The 25,814-nt window shown below is 34.7% G+C and overlaps 6 protein-coding genes and 1 long non-coding RNA gene across 10 annotated transcripts; 3 read left to right on the top strand and 4 right to left on the bottom strand.

Annotated features, from left to right (window-relative positions):
* Nucleotides 1–39: 39 nt before the first annotated feature.
* LOC9303399 (nuclear pore complex protein NUP43) lies at nt 40–2,323 on the bottom strand. The gene is made up of 5 exons (XM_021016460.1): nt 1,572–2,323; nt 1,229–1,298; nt 594–822; nt 424–497; nt 40–337 (listed from the first exon to the last, which is right to left on the bottom strand). Exons 1-5 carry the CDS (start codon nt 2,231–2,233, stop codon nt 284–286), a joined length of 1,089 nt encoding a protein of 362 aa, XP_020872119.1. The 5' UTR covers nt 2,234–2,323; the 3' UTR covers nt 40–283.
* Nucleotides 2,317–2,977, top strand: LOC110226018. Its single transcript, XM_021016466.1, has 2 exons — nt 2,317–2,628; nt 2,710–2,977. The coding sequence occupies exons 1-2, from the start codon at nt 2,411–2,413 to the stop codon at nt 2,840–2,842; spliced, it is 351 nt and encodes a 116-aa protein (XP_020872125.1). The 5' UTR covers nt 2,317–2,410; the 3' UTR covers nt 2,843–2,977.
* A 15-nt stretch (nt 2,978–2,992) lies between these two features.
* On the bottom strand, nt 2,993–5,080 carry LOC9305430 (heptahelical transmembrane protein 2). The gene is made up of 4 exons (XM_021016461.1): nt 4,640–5,080; nt 4,442–4,540; nt 4,249–4,327; nt 2,993–3,725 (listed from the first exon to the last, which is right to left on the bottom strand). The coding sequence occupies exons 1-4, from the start codon at nt 4,870–4,872 to the stop codon at nt 3,054–3,056; spliced, it is 1,083 nt and encodes a 360-aa protein (XP_020872120.1). The 5' UTR covers nt 4,873–5,080; the 3' UTR covers nt 2,993–3,053.
* Nucleotides 5,081–6,904: 1,824 nt separating this feature from the next.
* LOC110226972 lies at nt 6,905–7,741 on the top strand. Its single transcript, XR_002330862.1, has 2 exons — nt 6,905–7,442; nt 7,542–7,741. It is a non-coding gene; the product is annotated as an uncharacterized LOC110226972 (long non-coding RNA).
* A 1,810-nt stretch (nt 7,742–9,551) lies between these two features.
* Nucleotides 9,552–12,804, top strand: LOC9305429 (histone-lysine N-methyltransferase ASHR3). The gene is made up of 11 exons (XM_002869312.2): nt 9,552–9,998; nt 10,345–10,491; nt 10,742–10,906; nt 11,018–11,044; nt 11,230–11,344; nt 11,456–11,549; nt 11,640–11,733; nt 11,813–11,891; nt 11,979–12,150; nt 12,252–12,332; nt 12,404–12,804. The coding sequence occupies exons 1-11, from the start codon at nt 9,645–9,647 to the stop codon at nt 12,567–12,569; spliced, it is 1,494 nt and encodes a 497-aa protein (XP_002869358.1). The 5' UTR covers nt 9,552–9,644; the 3' UTR covers nt 12,570–12,804.
* A 2,080-nt stretch (nt 12,805–14,884) lies between these two features.
* Nucleotides 14,885–19,138, bottom strand: LOC9303397 (crossover junction endonuclease MUS81). Of its 4 annotated transcripts, XM_021019500.1 has the most exons (16): nt 18,921–19,137; nt 18,661–18,889; nt 18,030–18,124; nt 17,861–17,939; nt 17,683–17,769; nt 17,469–17,591; nt 17,143–17,371; nt 16,826–17,021; nt 16,614–16,741; nt 16,373–16,503; nt 16,185–16,242; nt 15,944–16,102; nt 15,769–15,848; nt 15,435–15,675; nt 15,262–15,348; nt 14,885–15,156 (listed from the first exon to the last, which is right to left on the bottom strand). In XM_021019500.1, exons 2-16 carry the CDS (start codon nt 18,852–18,854, stop codon nt 15,052–15,054), a joined length of 1,992 nt encoding a protein of 663 aa, XP_020875159.1. In that variant the 5' UTR covers nt 18,855–18,889; nt 18,921–19,137; the 3' UTR covers nt 14,885–15,051. The 4 variants fall into 4 exon arrangements, with proteins under 4 accessions (XP_020875159.1, XP_020875160.1, XP_002867325.1 ...); XM_021019501.1 differs by having other exon boundaries at nt 16,185–16,230; nt 18,661–19,138; XM_002867279.2 differs by having other exon boundaries at nt 16,614–16,729; nt 18,661–19,135.
* A 1,402-nt stretch (nt 19,139–20,540) lies between these two features.
* On the bottom strand, nt 20,541–21,229 carry LOC9305428. Its single transcript, XM_021016562.1, has 2 exons — nt 20,866–21,229; nt 20,541–20,682 (listed from the first exon to the last, which is right to left on the bottom strand). Exons 1-2 carry the CDS (start codon nt 21,176–21,178, stop codon nt 20,666–20,668), a joined length of 330 nt encoding a protein of 109 aa, XP_020872221.1. The 5' UTR covers nt 21,179–21,229; the 3' UTR covers nt 20,541–20,665.
* Nucleotides 21,230–25,814: the final 4,585 nt, after the last annotated feature.

The following is a 25,814-nucleotide window of genomic DNA, read 5'->3' as shown; positions in this document are numbered from 1 at the left end:
CGGTATATACACTACAGCGACAGAGATTCAGAAGTAAAATTGAAGCGAGAATATCAAATTTTCAAGATCACACTAACTTTAAGATGAATACAAAACTCTGTTTCAGCAGATCGTTATTAAGATCTTGTGTTATAATGAAACTTATAAACACATTCAACTTTCGATGCCATCATCCTCTTCCTTACACTTGTCTCTCATCATCTATCACCACCTTCCTCAATTTCTTCATTGTTGCTCACAGAAGAAACCCAAAACATATTGTATCGTGCATTGTTATACTTTACTACGGCCTCGAGAAGACTGCAATTGATTCCCACTCTAAGCTACAGATCACATCCTGTAGAATACAATGTATCAGCTTGAGAAAACACACTTGATCGAAGTAAACTAGTAGGTTGAAAGAGGGTTAGATGATGTTTTCACCTGTGGATTTTGTCTGTCGATGTCAAAACTGTTAATGGCACAAGGTTCGGCCAGAAGCTCGATTGGTTCTTCCCCTGAGCAACATAGCCAGGACAAAAAAGAAAGAGGAAACATCAGTTTGGTAAAGCATACAGGAAAGAAGAAAAAAGGTGGTGAAAAGGCCTACGGACCTTGTTCAATGACACCAAGGATTCCATCTTCAGAGCAGGTCATAACAGGGAGAATTCTTGATGAAGAGATGTTGTTGGATTTTGTGTACGAGTCATATTGAACCTCCCACACTTCACTTTCAGACAGAGGATTGTTTATATTCTCACTTGCTCCAACACCAGAAAGAACGATGGGCTGCTGCGGCCATCGAAGATCCCAAGCAAATACAGTACCTGAAGAACCTCCCGCCTAAACACACAACAGCATCAAGATGAAGTTATCAAATAATGCTTATAACTTGTGGGGATACTAACAGCTACACTGAACTTTTGTTTGTGATGTGAGCAATAAGTAAATGTTCGTGAAAATAGTGAAGGACTAATTTTAAGGTATCAAGAAGATATCTGCCTGTCACAAAGTGGCTTATTATTCTAACACCAAAACAAAATAATTCACTTTCATCTCAGAAGAAAGACATGTAAAATTGTTCCCGACATTAGTAATATGGCAATATGAATACCCAATATTTGGCAAAAATTGAGGTTCACGCTAGAAATTCTCATATTCATCAATTTATAATGAAGAGGTTGGTCAACTTCAAACAGATGAGAGCTTAAATCAGACTTCTAACACATGCCAGAAAAAAAATACTCACAATGCAAGTGTGCTTCCGAGATGGATGAATGTCAATAGAGTGGACAATAGCAGAAGTTTTTCCTTGAAACCTGCAATATTACCATCAAATAATGAAACACAGGAAATGCATTTTTTTAAAAAACCATTAAAGCAAAGGATTCATATTTCCCATTCTTAGTTTTCCTTGCTAGGCAGCTCACAAAATCAAATTATAAGAGTGTGTTTTCTAAGTTCTAAACTCAAACAAACAAACTTTCAAATTCCACATCATTGAAGAGCAAACATGCCAAGAATTCAATACCAAATTGACCAAGCATTTATTCAACTACTAAACAAACCCTTAAACAGAGCTCAGAACTCACCAATTCCCTTTGAGCTGTGAGGCAGCTTCACCAGACTTCCTCTGATCCCACAATTGCAAACCAAAACCATATCCTCCAGTAACAAACTCAGTCGGAGACGCCCATTTCACAGCTCTATAAGCCACCAATCCATTCCCATCAAAGACCTTCCTATATCTTAAACCTTCACCATTCACAATCTTCACTACATTCACTCTCCCATCTTCACCAACAGTCACACATTCTCCTCCCTCCCTCCAATCCACACCCTCCACGCGTCCCACATGAAACCTCTCCCCTTCCGCCACGTAAACCTCCTCAATCGCAGCTCCTTCCACCAAATCAACCATCAGAACGTGAAGAGAACCAGAAGACGTGGCTGCTGACACCATAGGTTTGAATGAACCGCCGCCACCGCCGTTTCCGGCGACTTCCAGTGAAGAAACGCGAGAAGGTGTAGTCCATGAAGATAAAGACTCGATTAACGGGTTCGTGTTCTGATTCCCTTTAGGGTTTGGGTCGAGCGATTGGATCTCGATTGATGAAGAATCACAATCCGGGTCATAGAACGCTGTTGCGAAGAAACGATTCAAAGCAGAAGCTTGTGGAAGCCATCTAACTCCATCCACATACTTCGATTGTGGAATCCTATGGACCTGGAACGAATCCTGCAGCATCTCCATAGCTCCAGAGGTTTTCTAGGGTTTTAGCGGAGCTAAAAGAGAACAATGGTGGGAAAATTAGAAGCTTCAGAAATGTAAGTTAAATTACCAAAGTACCCTCATTCTTTAGCTGTTATCACAAAAACAACATTGCCTTATCATCATGAGTCTGATGATCTTATTCCGGGAAAAGTGAAAATGCTGACCTTACAACACAGTAACAGTAGCTTCATCTCATTCTGTCCTAACGACAACAAACTCCGAAGTTTTGCTAATGGCTTCACGGTAATGTCGAAAAGGAAAGACTTTTCAGAGAAATCAAACGAAGAACGACCCGTCTTGCTAATCAAAGTCCCCAACACAATCCTCGCTCGATCTGCGATCGCTGTTCTGGGTTTGGGATTCATCGATGCTGGGTAAGATTTTTTAACACTCAAAGCACGAAAATTGCAGAGTATATATAATTCTTATCATAGTTTTTCTTTAAATCTCTTCAGGTATAGTGGTGATTGGTCAAGAATAAGTGTGATCTCCAAAGAAACAGAGGAATTGTTGAAGATTGCTGCTTTTCTTGTTGTTCCTCTCTGTATCTTTCTTGCTCTTTCATTTTCCGATGAATCAACTGATTAGAGGTTCCTTGATTCTTTCTATACACTCGATAAATAGATCTTTGTATCATGAATTTGCTTATGTAATCTAGGAGCTTGAACAATAATACTTGTAAGAGAAAAGTGAGTTTTTGTTTACTTTTGAGTAACTTGGATAGTACATTGCGTCTTCTATGGGGACACACATACATTGATTGATACATTGAAAGTATCACTAAATGTTTTACAATGAGTTAAAAGGCACAAGAAGGAGAAGCCCGTCGAAAATCCATGATAAGAAGACTGGCAACACTATGAGCAAGAGCTCCTAAGACTACAAACACATGGAATATCTGATGGCTATGTCCTGCAATATCGAAAGCCCCAGGCTTCCATCTTTCAGGTATGCGGGTAACATAAAACGCTGCTCCTGTTGCATACAACACAGCCATGGCAAGTTCATATACGAGAGCGATAAGCACGTTTGGGTGATCCTTATGAAGGTAAAGCACATGTGAGGCCGGTATTACGCCAGAGAATCCCATTGTTAGGAAAAGAGCTGCTCTGAAAGATCTGAAACGTGGAGCTGAAAGTGATGGAGAGAGGAGAGTGAAGATGGCGAGGAGACCGAGGATTGAGATCGACGAGAGGTAGAAGAGTCGCCAGTAAGTATGGCAGGAGAATGCGTAGTAGATAGGTGCGAAGAATGAACAGACGATCATGAGGGAGATTCCGGCATAGTCTAGACGCCAGAAAAAGAGGTTGAATCGTCTAGAGTGGCAGGCGAAGAGGTGAGACATGGAACTGCAGATCAAGCAGCCCATTGCTCCGGATAAGAACACGAGCCATGGCCATTTAGGAACGGCTTCGTAGTTAACATCTCCTTGAGAATTCAGGAGTGAGCGAGTGTGTGTCACATTCAAATCCTGCAAGTAGACACCACCAAATACAAATAATAAGTTTTATTTGACAAAAGACCAGCCTTTTTTTTCTTAAACCCGTTGAAAAAAATCATGTTAGTTGGAAAGTTAGGTGAGCGCAAAGAAAATCTACAGAAAACTAAAGTGAGAGAAACATCAAATAGTTGGGGCAGGTTATAAGAACGTTGCAAGATTTATGCCAAAATAAACAAATCCAGGCATAAACTTCTTCCTTAATTTCCGTAGAAAATCACGTGATTTCAAAGTAGGTGGGGCATAAAGCATGTCTACAGAAATTGAAGTATCCATTAACCAAAGTTAAAAAAACAGAAAGATAAAAAAAAATCCAAACTAAACATCACATGGCGGGTGAAAGTTACCATTTAGCACTACTACAAATTGCAATCAGCATTTTATATGAGCACACAACAAAAATGACATTCGTTAATGGAAAGCACTTATGTTGCATGTCTACTACTTTAAAATTAGAATAAACAATGACACAGAATATCAAAGGAAGAATCTTTACGTGATGCAGAGTTTGATCGCTGGAGAAGTAAACATCTTTTGACATCGCCATTGACGGCCAAGGCCAGCGAATTGTTGTTCTGTCATTAGGACCCACACACAAAGCCCACAAAGATTAAAAATTGTTTAATTTTCTTTCTCAGAAAAATACCAAGCAAAAACGAAATGACGATTTTGACCTCAAGATTTCTTACCCGGAGAGAAGGCTAACGAAGCCGGTGAGGCCAAGCTCCGTCGTCTCCAGGGAACTCACAACCATCATCCAAGCAAATATCGCAAACCCACACAAATGCCTGCCAAATTTCAAAACCCCGAGGACAAATTTTCAAAATTCAAATCCCAAATTTCAAAATGAACCAAAAGAATTCACAAAAAAAAAAACGCAAACATACGTCCAGATGTTGAGAGTCTCATTGTGCCATGAGAAAGCGCTGAGGAAAGTTTCTTTGATTGACCACTCACATCGATAATGATTGTGTATGAACTCGTTATCTTTCAAATACCTAGGTAACTCCTCAAACTTCATCAATCTCTTCTCAGATCTCTTTTTTTCGCCGGAATCCAAAACCTTCCCATTTCTCACCTTTATCTTCGGAGATTCCCTCACCGTTCTCCGTTTCTGCATGATTCCCCTCCCTCTCGCAGCTCGTCGGGGGAAAAGGAGGAGAAATCGAGCGACGAAATTGAACTCCGGCGAATCAACCACCACCGTCGATTTCTCTCTTTTTATCAATATTTCAGAATCTGATTTGTTTTTTTCCGATCTTCGTGGTACGCTTCGTCGCCTACTTATACGGAGAAGAAACCTCTTTGAATTTTAAAACCGAGCAAGCTTCGTGATTTTTTATCTACGTGGCGGCTTTGACCGGTCTTTTACGACACGTGTTATTTTCCCATTGGTTTGTTAGTTTCGCTTTAGTGTGAGGGAGGATACAGCTGATTATTTTTACCCGCCGTGTCAATTTGAAACAAATATTAAAGTTACAGTTGGAAGGTGAGAAATGCAGAATTTGTGGTCTCTTTAAAGTTTAAACTATAGTCTATAATTATTAAATCGAGAACTTTGTTTTTACCCCTCAAAAGGTTTTTTATGGCCTGACCTCATACACTTCTCGAAACCAAACATGTGATTTAATCACATACTTCATAGACTTGCGAGTTCACGTTCGGACCAATACTGAGATAGAAAATACACTTGGTGTTTTATGATGTATTAATCATTCTCTTAATAACATTATTGAGTAACTAAAAGTCTAAAACATATATTTTCGTTTCATTTATACGTTTCCTAAATGATTTGATAATATGTGGAGTGTTGATCAAAACAGATTAAACGATGGGCCACAACGAGGTAAATTGAAAGAGTAGGTAACTTTTAATTGGTTTTGTGGCATAAGATTCTTCAAGGAGAGTTGATTCATAAGACAAGGCACCACGTACATCTCTATATTCAATTGGTATGAACATGGATTATGTTATTAATTTAGTTTAAAACGCGTCAAAGTTTGGATATTAAAACTCAAATGAATGGTTGGCTTACCAAAGAAAAATATAGTTGGCCCAGAATTCGATGTTGCCATGTTACTACTACATTGCTACATAGTTATCATCAAATGTTCCAGATTATTTTTAATTTCTACTTTCATAGTAACACCACAATGAACGGTGAGGAACCATCGATTCGGACTAAACGAGGATAACAAAATCTTACTAGTAACGAGTAACAACAAATCAGGGAACAAAAATCGAATGGTATCCAAATAAGCTCAGATCACCGTACGAATATAGTTATAATTATTTATTGTAATTCAAATTTGATAATATAGATAGAAGAATATCTCAACATAGCCTAAAAGAAACATTCAAGAAAAGAGTGTAGTATTTTCAAAAGATTTGTTGTATATCACACAATTTGTATGTATATTGTTTTCTGTATATTATATACAAAGTTGTCGTGAAGTGAACATATCATCTAGTTTGCTTAGTTGGTCCGTTTTTCATCTAAATCGATTCTTAGACGCCATAATTTCTTGCTACTAGGATTTAAGAATAAACTATATACAACACGAATGAGTAAATTCTTTGGATTAGTTAACGATTACTCATTATCTTTGTAAAGTGTATAAACAAAGGTGAGTATTGCGTGGTAAACTGTGGAAACCTAGACACAAATATCAATACTTTACTAGATTTTGTTGCTAAATATAGTAAAACAAAACAATTTACGCCAGGTTTTGTTTGAGTATAGTAATCAAATGAAAACTGAATTATGTATATTGTTTCAAGTTCATATATTTTTTTGTTTTGTCTTAAATTCATTTGATTACATGATCTTATCAAAATTTAGACAATGAAAAGTAACGAAATTAATGTTATACAAACCTGATTAATCCGTTTATCTTTCACTATATGTAGTTTATTAAAACACACCTAGAATTTATAACTAACAAACCGAACACTGATCAATCAGATATACTTCAAAATCATGGTTTGATTAATTTTTGCTATTTGTTCAATTCTGTTTTACTAACATTCATCGTTGCGTGTAGCACTGTCATTGGTAGATACGAATGTGGGGGTTTTTAGTTGGTAGAGAAATCTATCTATATATACATTTTTGGATGACTTTTAGCAAATAAATCCTGGAGTTGGAATGTATTTACAAACAATGCCATTGGAGTTAATTCTTAAGATTTGAAAAAATTAATTAAAGATATTATTCTAAAGATCGTTCCTCAAATCTCCTCCAACTAATTACTTTAAAAATCTCGATAATAACTATTCCGTGATTTACTGTAATCTTCAAATATATTTGGTATGATTTCTCATAATTAAAGATCCATCATTAATTGCAATAATAAATAAAAACAATAATTTCCTTTTATTTTAAAAACTTTCTAACGACAAATGTATTGCAAAATAAATAATTTCCTAAAACAATTACAGAACCTAATAACTGTTGTAGACTTTTTAGGAAAATAATTACGTAAATATATAACTTAAAGATAACAATTACTCATCAAATCTTTTTTTTTTGTTAATATTGTATCATAACAAGACCTAAATCAATGGACTACTTATTCTCTATATATAAGTGAGGTTATTTAGTCATCAAATCAATGTGCATGGTTCCACTCTCGCCGTCCCTCAGCTCTGCAAATCATTTGCTTCATTTTCTACATGTCTTGGACTAAGGTTCTTCCTATTCTTCTTTGATTTGAATCAATTACATCTCTTTTTTTTTTTTTTCATAAATCACTCACTTTCATCTTTCTATGGCTTTATGTTTGATAGCCTCACGTTGAATTGAGGAGCTTCCCAGTGTATTCGGAAACTGGTCCTTCTACGTTACCTTAATCTACATGTTTTTGTGTTTGGACAAATGAGGAAATGATTCTGATTTTTATTGTTTTGGTATATTGGTTCATGTTTGAGTGTGAAAATATTTGCAGGGTTAACCATAATCCGTTGTAGCTTCTTAATATTGATTTGGAGATGCTCTTAGTATTGATTTGAAAATTTTCTTTGGTTTGTTTACTAAAAAATATTTAGTGGTTTACCATCAAATGAAAAAATCATGTGATAAAATAACCTTTATAGATTAATCTATATTTATCAATTTTTTGAGTAAATCGATTTCTAAATATATTTATTTTAATGTAGATTAGTTAAATTATGGTTAATATTCGTTATTTGACAAACTCATTTGGCTATATTACTTATTTTAAACCAAACTCATTTTGGCAATAAATAATGTTTATTTATAAATTAGATTAACCCCCAAAAAATTATTACCAAATATATAAAGATTATTTATGTCTAAAGAATAATATGTTGCTTTAGATTATTATTATTTATAAGGTTTCAAATATTATAAATATTTTAACCTTATAAGAAGTATAAATTAATAATATTTAAAGTATCTATAATATTTAAGTCCATAAAAAGTTTATAATATTAATAATATTTGAACACTATAAAAATTATAAATATTTATACTATGGAACCACTTAAAAGCAAACTTTTAAATTGACTCGAATTATATGTTTTCTAAACAAATGTGTTATTAAAAAAAATGATGTTTAATTTCACTGGACGGGGTTATATGGTGGGATGGGTTTAGATCGATAATAATACCGGAAGATATACCACGGGTTAAAATCCTAGAAATAATAATCAAAATTCAATATATAATCTTAAACACTAAACAAAACAAATAATATTAACAAAATAATTACAACTTAAAATTTAAAACTCTTTAGTTAAAACTCTTTAGTTAAAACTCTGTATTTACGGATGAATGCCATTGACATTAATTATTTAAATTTGAAAAATATTAATTAAAGATATTACCAACACGATTTCGAGAATCATAAATTCATATATTCCTTAATTTTCTGAGTCATTAATGTGATAATCTTTAGGAAATATTTCTCTGTAAAAAAAAAATCCACATTAATGAAGGCATTAAAATCGACACTAACAATTAAATTATTTAGATATTCAATTATTTTAAGATTCTTATATCTTATTTGATATTTTTTTTTAATATCTCATTCTTTAATTACTGCGTTTATAATTTATTGGTTGTTACCTATTTTTTGGTGAAATTTATTGGTTGTTACTTAATAAGTAATTATGGTGCGTTTATTTTAGTTAATATCTAATTTAAAGGATTTGTTTTCTTTTATTATTAATAAACGAATAACATGTATAGAAATAAAAGATTTTTCTTGCGACTCCATAATAAAAATATTAAACTCTTATTTTCTACATTTCTTACACATAATATCCTCTTATTCAATAACAAAAAATATATATTGCATATTTTTAAAAATATTTATAATATTTAAATTATATAAAAAGTTTGTAATATTAATATTATTTCAACTCTATACAAATTTAATATATATGTATATATATCTTATGGGAACCATTTAAAAGAAATTTTTAAATTGACTTGAATTATATAGCTTTTAAATAAAAGTATTATTAAAAAGAAAAATAACTAAATGATGTTTAATTTCACGGGACGGGTAATATGATGGGACGGGTTTGGGTTGATATTTATAAAAGATAGTATACCACGGGTGAAATCCTAAAATTAACAATCAAAATAATCTATCAAACAAATTACATTTTGATTTTTTTAAGAAAATATAGCCCCGCGGTGTACCGCGGGTTAAAATCTAGTTTAACAAGTAAAATAAAAAGTTTAGGGCAATTACAAAAATATTTGGAAATACAAGGACCTTTTGTATAAACAATTAGGACAAAAACTCCCGCCTTAAATTCCCTCCATATTTTTTCATGTCTCTTCGCTTTTCGCCTACCAACAAAGACAAAAAGTAACTGTCTTCCTCTTACTCTTCCATCTTATGTACTTACGAGTTTCAGATGTTAGATCTGGGAAACATGTCTTTGTCTGCATCTGTGGCTCTCACTTGTTGCCCTTCTTTTCTTCCGGCGGCTTCAGGCCCGGAATTATCCAAATCTATCGATTCCCCTGAAAATATAGCCGGAGACTGCAATGGGAAGCATTCACCGATGATTCCACCGGAGGAAGAGGTTAGAGACATTAAAACTGCTAATGGAGTCACTGCTTTTACCGGGAAACAGAATCCGTCTGACAGAGTCAAGAAAGGGTTGATTTTGGAAGATCATGTGAAGGATTGGGTCAAGAGAAGAGTGGCTTCTGGTGTTTCAGAGACGAGATGTTGCCTCCCTTTTCTTGTTGGTGCCAAGAAAATGGTATTTTGTGTTTTCTGTTTATTTAGTTATCTATTGTTTTGTGTGTTTTCCACCTTTTCTTGGTAGTTAAATTATGAGTTCTGCAATGGATTCTTAGGATATACATGGTCTCTAGAGTTATGAATTTTGTGTGAAGTATAGAATAGTATTGGATCGGTGATTTTGAAATGACCCTTTTTGGCTTTAGTTATGTCTGTGTAAGATTTCATATGATCTCTCATATTCATTTAGATATTGTTTGACTAATAGTTTACTATTTTAGAGTCATTCGAATCTTGAAGTCAATAAGTGACTTGGGAAGTATTTAGATTTATTGACATAATGACTATATTGGATTTGGTGTCAGGTTGATTGTCTTGTTTGCCATAAGCCGGTGTACCCGGGGGAAGAATTATCGTGTTCTGTTCGTGGCTGTCAAGGCGCTTATCACTCGCTTTGTGCGAAAGACAGTCTCGGTTTTTCTAAGTCAAGCAAATTTAGATGCCCTCAACATGTAAGATCCTCATTCATTGTTTAGATCTAAGGAAGATTTCTCTTCATTTTTATTGGCTTGCTTTGTATTCATCGAAGCATATCATATTTTGTTGCTCTTATTTTGGTAGAAATGCTCAGAGAAAAGATAGACCATCAAATAGGATACTTAACAGTTAGTTCTAAGTAACAGTGATTAGGTAGGGAATTGAAATGGATTAGTTTGAATGTGTGGTATCATTTAGTTTCATCTGATAGAATGGAGTATGCAGGACTGTTTTGTCTGCAAGCAAAGAACACAATGGCGGTGTGTTAAGTGTCCAATGGCTGCTCATGATAAACATTCTCCATGGTCAAAAGAAATACTTCACTTGAAAGACCAACCAGGAAGAGCAGTTTGTTGGAGGCATCCAACTAATTGGCGGCTAGACAAAAAGGTCGATTTTCCAGTTTACCGCTTTCATAAGATCCTACCTGAAGCTTCTTACGATTTGTATTTTTATACAGACTTACTCACATGACTGATAAATTATCTGTTGATTGAGCAGCATGCAGTTGCGCAGAGTGAGATGGAGGTCAGTGTTTCTTTGCCACGTACCAATGTGACTGAAATTAGGTAGTCTAGTGAAGGAAATTAATTCTTACATAGACTTGTCGCTCGAAAATCAAAAGAGGGAAGAGATTTGAAAGCTGGATATTTGTTTTTTCTTACACAATTTCAAGTGGTAGGCAAGTAATGTTTATCTACTTTCTTATTCAGGAGGTCTTTTGCCAGTTGCCTTTGCCATATGTGGAAGAGGAGTTTAAGATTGACTTAACATGGAAAGATTCTGTTGTGAAAGATGATCTGCCTCCTTATGTGCACATCAGACGCAGTATCCTTCATAGTTTCCACACATCTGTCTGTCGATTGAATTTTACTGCCTTATAAGTAAATAATTCTCATTTATTACTACATTGGTGTGTCTTTCCTTGACTGAGTTAAGATATTTACTTTGTAAAGAAGAAGCGTGATAATGCTAATGATGGTGTTGGGTGCACAAATTGTGGCCCTACTTGCTGTAGAAGCTGTGTTTGCAGGTATACTTATTGATTAACCAACAAATCTTCTCTGTTAACAAGAAATGAAATTTCGTTTGAATAGTTTCCGTTTTGTGAAATTTCTCTCAGGGTTCAATGCATAAGCTGTTCAAAAGGATGCAGATGTCCTGAAACTTGTGGAAACAGACCATTCCGCAAAGAGAAGAAGATCAGAATTGTTAAGGTAAAGGAAGTCCTCTATTTTATGACTCTTGCATTAAACATTGTTTTTATCTTGACATGTCATGTTATTGTTATTACAGACTGAACATTGCGGTTGGGGAGTAGAGGCAGCAGAATCAATCAACAAAGAGGACTTCATTGTCGAATACATTGGTGAAGGTAAACTATCTTGATTTGGTCTTTGAGCCATATGGTTGTGGTGGAAAGGGACATAGTTTTTAGTGACTGTTTTCACTCGATCCACAGTGATTAGTGATGCTCAATGTGAGCAAAGGCTTTGGGATATGAAACACAAAGGCATGAAAGACTTTTACATGTGTGAGATTCAGAAAGACTTCACGATTGATGCCACCTTCAAAGGGAACGCCTCTCGGTTTCTAAATCACAGTTGCAGCCCAAACTGTGTATTGGAAAAGTGGTAAAGCATACATTGTTTCATATAAATATATGTCGATGATGGTCTAGTAAGAGAGAATGAGTCAGTTTTAATACTTGTAAAATGTGTGGTTGTTTTAACAGGCAAGTTGAAGGTGAGACCCGTGTAGGTGTCTTCGCAGCTCGTCAAATAGAAGCAGGAGAGCCACTTACATATGACTATAGGTCAACTTCTGGACCATTGATGATGAGCTTAAATTATCTGAAATTCTGATATATTAGGTTGTTTTTTGCAGATTTGTGCAGTTTGGTCCTGAAGTAAAGTGCAATTGTGGTTCTGAAAGCTGTCAAGGTTATCTTGGGACAAAGAGGAAAGAGCCAAACTGTTTGGCTGTATCTTGGGGAGCAAAACGCAGAAGAGTGTTTCACCGACCTTTAGCCCATAAATTGCAGCAAGATTAGCTTCAACAAACCTTTGGAATATATGTGAGCGGCGTGCTTTGATACTTCTCTGTTGCAGTCTTGTAGTAATATTTGTGGAGTTTGTCTTTTGTATCTTTAATACCTTACGCACACATTACAGTCTACAGTACAACAATGAGCAAAAACTTGATTCTTTATGCATTGATGTTATGTGGTTACATAACATTCGGTATAACGTTTTGTAGATTGTATGTAGATGAAGTTTAGAGGCTCATCCGATCCCTATTGTATAACAATATATGTATGAAGATCGTCGTGTAGCTGTTAACATTCATAATTGACCGGTTATGCTTTTTTTGGTTATGCTTATTTCCTTTTTCTTTAGTCATTGAGAGACCGACTTCTATTTATTTCCTTATTTCATTGAGAGTCGTTAACGGGTGATAACATGTGTTAGAGATTCCGTTAACGACTGATAACGGCATATCTATTTTGACCTTGTCAACGAAGTCTCATGAATGTTAATCAACGTTTAGTTCATGTTTTAAATGATCACATATGAAGTTCATATTTAAAATGACCGCAATTTGAAAGTTGGAATATTAAATGAAAATTTTCTCAATTAAAAACCACTAAGACTAAGTACATCGGTTATAATATTACAACAACTCTCTTTTTACTTTTAACATTCCACATCATCTTTTCTCTTCCACATCATAATTCAACACATACTTAATTTTTACTATCTACAATGGTTGTGTTTAATAAAATTACAATACTTTATCTTCTATTATTTATTTTCGTTATGTTTTTGTTTTTATAATTACAAATTATTAATAACAATTAAAAAAAAAGTAGGAGTTAAATAATTTTATAAAATAATTATAAAGTATAGTAGAAAAATGCAGATTTTTTGTATGTGTTTAAAATAAATTAGCCAAGTCTCATTTTATAGAATATGAAAAATGATGAATTTTGATATAAAATTATATATATATATATATATATATATATATATATATATAATTAAAATTATAATAAAATAATTGATGTTAAATAATTGAATTGAAAAAAATCAAGAATGTGAACGACCAATCAATGCAATCCATCTGTCCCAATAATTTATCAATTCTTGCTTTTTTTTTTATCCTTTGCCACATGTCAAATAAGAAAACACCCACAAATTTTCAAAACCAATTTTGCAACATCATCTTTTTGTTATGTCAACAAAATATTCAACAGTTGAAATAATTTTTCAAATGTTGAAAAAAGTTGAAATAGACCTGGATTTCCCCAAAATATTCACATGTTCAAACTGATGGCCTTAGTCAATATAGACATCACTGGTCACAAGTACATAACAAACACATTCTAAATCACTTGGCCGTAAGGACCTTTGAGCACTGTGTCCTCACTTCACCTAGAGGAGCAGTCAAGACTTTAGGCTTGATAGCTTGGTCATGACCTTCTATGGTTTTATATATTTTCAAGGAAGAATAATCATAATTTAGGCAAAAATATAACGTTCATGTATCTCACTTTGTTTAATCAGATTCAAATATGTTTTCAATAAAAAGAGTACCACAACAATCATATATTAACTTTTATGTTTTTCTATATTTTCAAAAAAAATAATCAACTTATCACGATCAGAGATATCACATAGGGGTTTCAGTAAACTAAACAAGCAATTCTTGCCATCAATTCCTCTTTAAACCTCAACACTTTGTGCTCAACTAATAAAAGGTAAAGATTCCTTTGCACCTAAAACTCTCAAAAGAAAATATTTCTTGCATTTTCTTAAGTCTTCTTCTGTTATTACTTCTTTGTTTTCACTCTAATCATTCAACACTCTCTTCCTTACATATATATGCAATGCGTATGTAAAGTACTTCACATAAAACAAAAATGGCGATTTACTTTACACTTTCTCGCTCTCTATGTCTCTAGTTCTTTTGTCAGCATCACCAACTCTTGTTTCCAATCTCATTCACCCCAATCAAATCTATTCCTTAGAACCTCCACATGTCTACCGTATCGACGAAGCCTCTTTTGCACGTCTAGACTACTTACAAGCCAAGGCAACTGGAGACATCATTGCGAAACCTTCACTTAACATGGCAAACACTTTCTTGGTGAACATATCAATAGGCAGCCCACCAATCATGCAACTTCTCAACAGTATGATCTCAAAGCAATGACGGTTTTTTGGAGAGAATTGATTGTGGCGTCCTCTTTGATTATTGATTAAAAAAATAATATCATTTATGTTCCAATTATCTGATTAAATCATTGACCAGATCATGCAAAATCTATTTATCACAGTCGCTACTTTTAACAAGAGGATTCTTTGATTGTGTGAAAATAAAAATACAACTATGAATTATTGAGCTGTTGTTGGAATGCAGAAGAATAGACTGAAAAGATAACTTAGTAAAGAATAAATAGAAACAAATAAAGCATGTTTCAGGTCTCTCTCTAGACAACAAAAGCTCAAAAGAACACATAATAGAGTAATAATTCATTCACCCCAGACTAACTTGAATATATTCTTACTAGCTGATGCACATATTACATTGTTACTTCTATTTCTCAACATCTCTTCTTGCGCAGAGACATTCCCTTCCTTCAAAACAATGGAGAGATTGTTTTCGTTAGTTCAAGAGAGACTAGAAGTCATCGGTTTTCTTCAAGAAATACAACATTTCGAGATCTTAGGTAAAAGGCTTACTAGATGAGAATACGCAGAAGCAAGAGACAAAAGCGTTGGATAACTATCAAGAACCGCTATGGCAATTTCCTCCGTTACCTGCGGGATCTGCAACATATACTTATCAATGGAATTGGATTCGTAGAACCATTCACATATAAAAGAACCGAAAAAGGCTTAGCCAGACAAAGTACCTGCATAAGCTGAATGGCAAATACATCGCTGATTGTCATTTTATCAAGGTCTTGACACCTTTTGACAAAACTATCAAAAGAAGGACACGAGGCTGCGACTTTGCTCTGGTCATTATCATTCACCCGTAACTTGTAGTATTGATATATTGATTTCGTGAGGTAGCCGTATTTCCTTAGCGTCTCACCCAGCCCTTGTGTCCTCAGCACATCAAATCCCTCCAGAATCTCTGTCGTGAAACAACTAGAAGCATATACAAAGGAAAAAGGTTTGGTTCCAAATCTCAAAGAAAAATGTACAGCCAATCAAAATCTTGTGTTAAAAAGATAATCTTACGCTGTTTTAATGCTTTCTGCTGCATCAGAATGGTTTGGATCCCCTTCAAGAATATATATGAGCTTCTTGAATCCCGATCTCTATTTAAAATTTCAATTTAAGAAGACAATAAGAAACAACCATCAACAAAAGATGGAGCAAGTAAAAAAACTTAAGGAGTTGCGAGTACACACACCTGAAGTCTAAGTTTTTGGTCTCTGTAGCGATTATCTCTAATTGATGAGCGCATATCATCCACGTTCTTCCTCTCAGCAATAAAGTCCAGAACATATTCAGTCTCAAGGTACTTATGCCGAGCAATCCAGATACAATCCCCAACTGGTAATCGTCTAACCTATAGATACAACAACAATTTTTCCAGTTAATTTCAGTAATTTCGAATCTGTTGACATCTATCCAAGAAATCAAATGCAAACCTCAATCTTGATATTGAATTCAGAGCATATGTTATCAACTATATTCCTGGATCGTGATCTGTGAAATAAGAAGGTATGATTAGTGTTCATTAAGAATAACGTAGCTAGGCTACTATCACACTCTCATAACCAAACCATAAGAAACCTCAAATAAATAAAGAAAAGATTAAATTAAATGTCCTACAAACCCCTTCGTGGCAAACTTTTCTCGATCATCCAATATCAAGATCACATCATATGCTTCCTCAAACGTTTCTCCAAATTGAAGAGGAGGGAGGCGTGGAATATTTGTTATTCCTTTGGTTCCATCTGATACCAACTTTGTAACCAGGACACAATAAAGAACAATTAACGCTGATTAGCAATCCAGTTTCTGGTGATCATTTAAATATATAGCTAATAATCTACTTAACTCAAATGGTTACATACAGAAGATGAGCAGGCTTTCACAGCATGACTCGATCCGGATGTACATGGATTTAAGGTGGGTCCATCATTGCAAGAGCGGAACTTCTTAGCACGAGATCCCTCAAGATCAACTTGACCTGAATTTGTAGCTAAGACATCATAAGATGAAACATACAACTTTTCTCAAACACAGCACTAAGCATATTATATCATATGCTTGATAAAGACCGTACGAGTTTGTGATTTAGAAGGTCCTGATGAATCTTTTCTTCTATTTCTTGAGTCCGGACAGGAATTATAAACCTCTGCTTGACGAAGATGGCACATTACAGAGAGCCAGAGAGTTGATGGATCTTTGTCCCCAGATCCATCTGAAACCTCTCTGAATGCAGCAACGACTTGTTCCTTAGAATAACCAAACGGTGTAAACTGTTGAAGAAAACCAATAATTTAAACAAAAAATTAATACTGGAGAAAAATATGTCACCTCACCCCCAATCAACACTATATAATAAGAAACTAAAGGTCCAAATACATTATGATGGAGTACCTTTTCAAGAATATCGCTTGGAATGGCTGATTGTGCCCTAGATCTGGGATCGACATATGGCTGTTCTTCTCTCATGGTAAAAGAACAGGTAGGATTTTGGTTAGGTGTTTTCTGTGCTTGCGGTGTAGGATACATTCCATCATCAGATAAGATGTCAACTGAATTAGGTAATCCAGATCGCACGATACATTCATTTGCAACTTCCCGACCTTCTACTGTCAGCATGTACCTAAGAAAAGAAACAATGAAGTCTCAAGATAAGCTCTACTTCTCCACAAAAATACAAGTCAAGGGCACCATAAGGCAGAGTTTCAGATATGAGTTACTTTGCTGGGTTGCTAGATTTCACCACTAATCCCTTCTGTATAAGTGTGGTCATGCAGCTCCATCCACTATACCACTCCCTCTTAGAGTGTCCAAGTCCTGCTTTCCCTTTTCCTTTCTCTGGCCTAGGCACAAGAATGGAAGAATAAGAGATACAGCAGAGGTTGGGTACAAAACCAACAGATTAGAGATTGGGAACATCATGATTGATTATACCCAACAGGAGAGTGTGAGAGCCCACTCGCGTCAGCAGCATCAATAAGCTCTTGTTTACGCATGAATTCTTTCCCATTTGTAGTCCTCCTGGTAACAAGAAAAAGATAACGGTCCTGAAGAAGGGTTTACAAAGGGGAAAGAAAGAGTATTTTGTGAGTAACATAAACATGTAACTAACCTGTGCAACGTTATTAGTAATGCATAGCCCACAGAATTTCTTTGCGGAATGTACCGTTTTTTTCCATTAGCCTTTTTCCCTGGACAGATTAAAAATCAGCATAGATAAAGACATTACATTGATAATACATGTGAACAATGTGATACAGCCAACAGCCCAACACAATTACCAGCACGCCTATCAGGTAAATCTTCTTGCTCAGAACTTTGAGCACCAGTATCAAAATATCCTTTCATGAGCTTAACCATCCACTTGCCAAAGCCCCTATGCAGTCACCCAAAAAATTAAAACCATTCACAATCTGATCTGATTTGCATTTGAAAAGGCTTAAACAAACACTTCCCCTTGAAACAACGAAACCACTCACTCTCAGATTCACTGATTTCACAACGATAAGAAACACACAGATTGTCTGATTTTATCTAAATGACTTCAACTTCAGATTAAACAAACACAAACCCTTAGCCAAAGCCTAAATTAACAGGAACCAAAAATGTATGTGAACTGAAGTTAATAAAGATAAAATTGATATACCGAGGAGCATCTTATTACTTTCTTAGTCGCTAGTTTCATTCCACCATTCACTCAATACTGAAAAAATGGGAGAATTTCGAACCAGAAACACAAAAAGGTGACATCTTTTCCAGAAAAATTGAACACAAAGGCACCTCAAACAAGAAAACTAATGACCCATTAACCCATATCCCAATAAGAACAGTAGAAAACCTAGGAAATGAACATTTCCCCTAAACCCAAATTCCAGAGGACAAAAGAGGAGAGAAAGAAAGCAAGAAACATACTTGATCTGCGACAAGTCTTTGAGTGTGTTAATGGGATCCTTGGCGTCGCAGACATTCCTATACGCCTTAACAAATGTCCTCTCCAGATTTTCCGACAAACCTTTGGGTTTTTCTGCGTGTTCTTGCTTCTTCTGCAACACATAAGCCGCTAAATCTTGGTTCTCAGGACACAGTACCCGTCTCTCGTCATCCATCACTACCCAATCCAAAGAGTTTCAATTTATCAAACGATCATCAAATTCCTTGATGATTGGATAAACTCGTTGCCTAGAAAGAGGGAAATTGTCTCGCAAAGGTTTGATCTTTGGTTCGACAAAACAAAAACTTTTAGGCGTTTTGTCGAGAATTTTGAAAATTTGGGGATTTTGACTTAACCACGCCGGGTAAAGGTTTACCAATTCCTTCAATGATATCATGATGACATGGCAACTAATCATATCATGGTTGTATTTTTTTCATTTTTTCATTAGTCCACCACTTATGATCATAGATAGCAAGCTCACACATCACAGTTTGATGGCCTTAACTGGTTATATCCGCAAAAAAAATTTTCTTTTTTCCGCAAAAAAATATTGTTATATTATATAAACCAAAATTTCAAAATTTTCTAACTTATTGTTGAAAACAGTTTAGTTTATTATGCATTTTCAAGTATTTTGACAGAATATCTGTAACAAGTTCTTTTGTTTTGTACAAAAAATATACATTCAGATCTAGTAATCAGAAAGTAAGGAATGCGATTTTGAATCCTCCAAGATTCTTCATCTTCTTGCTCTCTCTTTCTTCGTTTTTACTTGTTAATTTCTGGTTCGTCGTCTTCGAATATGATTTGTGAACTCTGCAGGTGTAATTGGAGACGGAGCCAAAAAGAGGAGGAAAATATCCAAATTACGGTTATGCCTTTCCTCAAATGTGGTGGCCTGCTAAAGCAGAAAAAAAAATTGACCCATTAAAGTAAAATAAAGTGATAACCAACGGTTGCGAGATTTCGAACTTGCAACCGTGGGGTATTTTATCAAAAACCTTAACCACTGCACTACAAGCACATTCCTGTCGCATTATTTCTCTCTAAAGTATAATACATTTTTACCAATTTGTTGCGGTTACGCACCAATGCCAATTGTAAACAAAAATCATCTGTACTCTTGACATATTTTGAAGATTGAAAAATTATTTGTTTTGATAACTTTATAATCGTATAGGCTTGTTAAATAATGTGATTAAGCAATTGGTAAAATTTTTGGAACAAATTGTTTAGTCAGAAAAAATGCCAAAAAGCTTATTCAAAACTAAACCATTTCTTGATATAGTGATGATTTTATATCAATTACTACTCCCTCGGTTCCTAATTAATCCAAGTTTTAGAAGATAAAAAATTGTATCAAAATTAAGAGTTTTTAAGTTTTTTACGCATTTTTAAATTGAATGTAAACAAAAATCATTTGTACCCTTGAAATATTTTAGACAGAAAATTTATTTGTTTAATGTTAAAAAAAATTATTTTATTTGTTTTTATACGTAAATTATCATAAGATTCTCGGTAGAAGTTGTCACTAAGCAGTTATGTATCTTCTTTAATAGACATGTGATCGTGGTGGTTCAGCAGGCGTTTTTTGGATAAGCTCAGATTTCCGGTGTTACGGAGTAGGCTAATGTCAAATTCGAGAGAGAAAATCGCGATGTAGACGCTGAAAGCAACATCGATGCAAGTAAGAAAATCGAATTAATAAAAAATATGTGTATATCCTCGATTAATAAAAAAAAAAAAGAGGAAATAAGGCCTCTCCTCCTAGATATTACTCTAGATCATGGAATTTAGAGATCGGATAAATACTCTGCATCATGGTTTAGTGATCCAGTTTTCGTCTTTCGATCAAATCTAAAACAAGGAAAATAAATTTATTTCATTCAATATATTAGAGATTACAAGAGTACTTTCTTAGTGGGGGAATAGTAAAACAATTCAATCCATAAACCCTTTGCTCTCAAGTTCTGGTCCCAAATCTCATGGCACAACGTAACCTGCCACATAATGAACATCAAAACATTACGACCTTCAATTTAATAAAAAAAATTCTATTTTTAATAAAAAAAATTTCGCAAAATACAAACAATCACAAGATAGCTCTAGCGATACCTTCAATTTTTACAAGATTAAAACTATAAAAGAATGAAACTTCTTAATTAATTTATATATAGACTTACTTCCACACTTGGTACCATGAGCGAGAGGCTTCCCACAAAAGGCAGTGACATGAACAACCTTATCCATGTCTATCATTTTCTGCACTGAAGCTGTGATACGGCCACAAGCGCAAAGGATATCTGATCTCTTAACGACTCTGCAGCATGCTTCGGACGGGTTCACCTTTGGGCCTGGACGCTGCACGTAGACCGCGCATTCTTTCATCAGACCTTCGATGTCTCCTTGGCACGTTCCTTGCCCTGGAACTAGAAGTGTTCCTGAGATCACAAGGATCATTATTAGACCAATCAAAGCACGAGACCCGATCACCATTTTAGTTTGAATCTTGTGAGTGTATCTTTGAGTTTTTGGTTAAATAGAAGTTGTTTAGGGGTCTTTTATAGTGGCTTTGGAGGTTTTAAGGGTTTGTGTTGCATGTGAGGTTATCTTCTTTTTTTTTTCTTTTTTTTTTTTGTGGTTAGACTGTAGACTTAATTATTTAGTTTGATCTTTTCCTATTGGGTTCATGTGACAAAAGACTTGAAATTTTCTGTGAGATTCTAATGAGTTTCCTCGTAACTACAACTATATGGCAGCCAATGCATGTAACTTACATATGAGGACATATTATAATGATATGTAAGTAAATGGCAAAATAGTATTAAACCCAAAGATGAACCAAAGTGACAAATTGTGACAAGCTATCTTAATTATCAAAACATAAATTTTCTCCAGAAATCTCTATAGAACCAAGTGAAAGAGATGTTTCAAACTGAAAGACTCTGAATCCAATGGAGCCTCTTGCTCTTGATGCTGCCTTTTCTCATCTAGAGAGTTTGTGTTTATTACGACGGTCAGTACCTGATAACTTGACAGTCTCCTCATCGACATGGCGAAATCTCGGCAGAACAACCAATGTCGGTTTTGGACGTGTGCAGGAGGTGATGATACACATGGTCCAAAGATCCTTTTTTTTACATATTTAGTTTTTTCGTACAAGTTTTTTTTATTATGGTTAAAAAAAATTATTTAGGCGCCGGATCTAACCAATGTTTGAGCCGGGCCTCAGAACAAGTATGACAATCATTAGTATATTTTATTTACTTACCATCTACTTAATTTAATTGACAATCATTGGCGACTTAATTTTATTCTTACATTAAGCCTAAGTGTTAATAAAATTTGATGCCTAATTACATATTTCGGTGTAATGCGAGTATTGAATTTTTAACTCTTTCGTATTGATCTGAATGTATATTTTTTGTACATAAAAAAGAACTCGTTACAGATATTTTGTGAAAATACTTTAAAAGGCATAATAAACTAAACTGTATTCAACAATAAGTTAGAAAATTTTGAAATTCTGGTTTATATAAGATAAAACAATATTTTTTTGCGGATATAACCAGTAAAGGCTATCAAACTGTGAGCTTGCTATCTATGATTATAAGTGGTGGACTAATCACATAAAGAAAAATGGAAAAAAAAAATACAACTGTGATATGATTAGTTGCCATGTCATCACTCGGCGATTTGTTACGGAAAAATTAGTTCATTTACATACTTAAATATTTAAAAAATCACAAAATTGTTGTTTAGACTACAACTTAAATGTTAGATATAAGTTCATCACTACAAATATTTTTTAAAATTGGTTTGATAAAATATCATATTAACAACAAGGTGACTCACTCGCACGCATATGCAAGACGACTATTTTCTTTTATCTTTTTTGGTAAACCAATTTATAAATGAATTTTAACAATAGATTACTAGATATTACTCATTGGACATATGATACACCTAGCCATAATTTCAGAGTACCTTGAATTTTTGTTCCTTGTTTTTATTCCCTATTCCCAACAAAGAAAATAGTGCATGAGATTAAATAAAAGATGTGTGAGACTAAGGCCATGAATGGTTGTGGGTATTAAATTGAAGGTATGTATCGTTAGAGCTATCTTGTGTTTGTTTGTATTTTGCAAAAAAAGAATATTACAAAACTTCTAAATATTTGATATATTAAAATACAAAATTTTTTGTATTAACATGATGCTCGTGATGTTTTGATGTTCATTATGTGGCAGATTACGTTGTGCCATGAGATATGGGACCAGAACTTGAGCTAAAGTTTTTTTACTAAACATTTTACCCACTGCATAATCACATTATTTAACAAGCCTATTTACGTTTATATAATTATCAAAACAAATAAGTTTTCTTTAAAATATGTCAAGAGTACAAATGATTTTTGTTTACAAGAAATCGCAACAAATTGGTAAAACATGTATTATAGTTTGGAGAGGAATAACGTGACAGGAATATGCTTGTGGTGCAGTGGTTAAGGTTTGTGATAAAATGTCCAACGGTTGCAAGTTTGAAATCCTGCAACCGCTGGTTATCATTTTATTTTATTTTACTAGGCCAACTTTTATTTTATTTTAATGGACCAATTTTTTTTCTGCTTTAGCGGCCCACCACATTGGAAGAAGGGCATAACCGTAATTTGGATATTTCTCTCCTCTTTTTGGCTTCATCTCCAATTACACCTGCAGAGTTCACAAATCACACTCGAATAAACTTTCCTGTTTTTATTAATCGAGGATGTAGAATAAAGAGAATATGTGTGTGTCTCATTCATTGACGGCTTTACAACGTTAATATACATTATCGTAAACCCTAAACAACACTTGCTCGACAAGTAAGCCTTATAAAACATAATATGTAGCCCATTACGGCCCAATAGAGGATACACTTTAAAAATTAGAAATAGGAAAAACCTTATTCCCATCACCGACGTGAGAAATCTTTATCCTAACTAGGGGCTATCCCACGCTACGCGTGGGACTTATGTTTTACTTTGTGTACGACCAACTTTAGTTTTTTATATGAGAGTGACATGAATTCACATTAAGGAGCTATCTTCCACAATAAGTTGATTAATTTTATCAATTTCTGAAGCTTTTTCAAATCAAAGAGATAGATAACATTAACTTCTGAATATCCCGATAAAACTTTTTCTTCCTCCTACCTTGTTTAAAGAATACCACGTGGCACTGTTCTGGTGACATGGCATCACATTTTTAGAGTTCTTAATTAGCAACCAAAACCGAAACCAATATACTTGCCGAAGAAAGAATTATGCTGACGTGGAGTCTTGAGAGTGATTTTTAAAAATGCTGATGTGGATACATGGAGAGGTCTCAATGAGCATCTTTTATTAGTAAGAGACTAGAAAAGAGATGCAAGCTAGGTTGCGTTTCTAATCATCTTTAAATAGACAAACTACCTAGATTTAATTCTAACGCCAAACGTCTAGACTTTTGTCAATTACCTCAATTTTGTTTCCCACATCTCCTTGATATTAAACCATACCAACGCTTCCTAGAATAACCATTACAACATATGCAAGCTAAGTGTTGGTGGAGTAAAGAGACATGAAAAGCCTTTGGTGGAGTAAGTCATGGAAGCCTCAGAGTGAAGAATGTATCCATGGTTCATTTCTTTGTCTTTAATGGAGAACATCTCTCGTTCCATCTATATATATAAGTCCTGCACAAACGGAAAACATAGAAATCGAAGGGTTAAGAAGTAGATGCATTTGTTTGCAAGCAAGAAGACGAAGAGACAATACAATTAGGTTACGAAAAGAAGAAGCCGAAAACTTTTTCTTCCTCCTACCTTGTTTAAAGAATACCACGTGGCACTGTTCTGGTGACATGGCATCACATTTTTAGAGTTCTTAATTAGCAACCAAAACCGAAACCAATATACTTGCCGAAGAAAGAATTATGCTGACGTGGAGTCTTGAGAGTGATTTTAAAAATGCTGATGTGGATACATGGAGAGGTCTCAATGAGCATCTTTTATTAGTAAGAGATGTAAAAAAGGTCTCTTCTCCTCTCTCTATATAAAGACGTAATAAGCACAAACTTCTTCACAAACAAATCTCCATCTCTTACACCATAAACCCTAACGACGACTCTCTGTCTCTTTTGATTCACAAACTATGGCGAAAGCTTCAGCAACAATTATCATTCTTTTGATCTTGTTCTGTTCTTTGGCTTGTGAGGCACGTGTTCGTCTCACTAGTCCTGATCTTCCGACTGATGAGATCGTTCACAAAGTCGAGAAACTTCAACAAGAACATAAACGTTTCCCGAAATCTGATCCTCACTTTTACCCAAAAAAAAAAATTATGATCCTCACACCATTAAAGCACATCTCGAGTGCTTGGAAGAATCAGAAAGAGACTTTTTCAAGTTTGAATTTGTATCCTGGCTCAGGATGAACGCTGGCGGCATGCTTAACACATGCATGTCGGTCTTCTTTTGCATCTCCGATCACTCGATAATTTCGAATGACAAAGACATTGTTGAAAAAAGGCCTTGGTGGTGAAATGGTAGACACGCGAGACTTGACTATCAACTACTGATTGGTTGAAATTGTTTACTCCGACAGCATCTAGGGTTCATGCCTCGGGTTGGAACAAATTACTATAATTCGTCGGTTTTGGAGACCCACGTTCTACCGAACTGAAAGCAAATAGATTTTTTTGAATTCGGTTGAAATAATGAGGTCACGGGTTCAAATCCTGTCTCCGCAACATTTTTTTTTTTCAACAACAAGATGTTATTTGTAACAAGTAGTTTTTTCTGAGGTTCCTTTTAGTTTCTTAGTAAAAATGGGTGATTCAAAATACTCGGAATTTCTATCTTTTCTTTTATCTCGGGTGAAATACGATCCGGGGGGGGAGGGGGGGGGCTAATTCTCATGAAACCTTCTTCCCATATTCCACGATGATCCATAACGTCGAAGCTTCTCTCATGAGGATGCAATAACCGTCGTTGTATACTTTGTAATTGTTGTATACTTTGTAACTTTTGTATAATCTGTAATCAAAACTAAAGGGGACTAGGCCGACCCTTAAAAAACAACTGGTCGTGATCTGAAACCGATCACCTGATGA

Source organism: Arabidopsis lyrata (assembly GCF_000004255.2).
Source record: "Arabidopsis lyrata subsp. lyrata unplaced genomic scaffold ARALYscaffold_7, whole genome shotgun sequence".
Classification (NCBI taxonomy): Eukaryota; Viridiplantae; Streptophyta; class Magnoliopsida; order Brassicales; family Brassicaceae; genus Arabidopsis; species Arabidopsis lyrata.
This window is presented reverse-complemented; position numbering and strand designations above follow the sequence as displayed.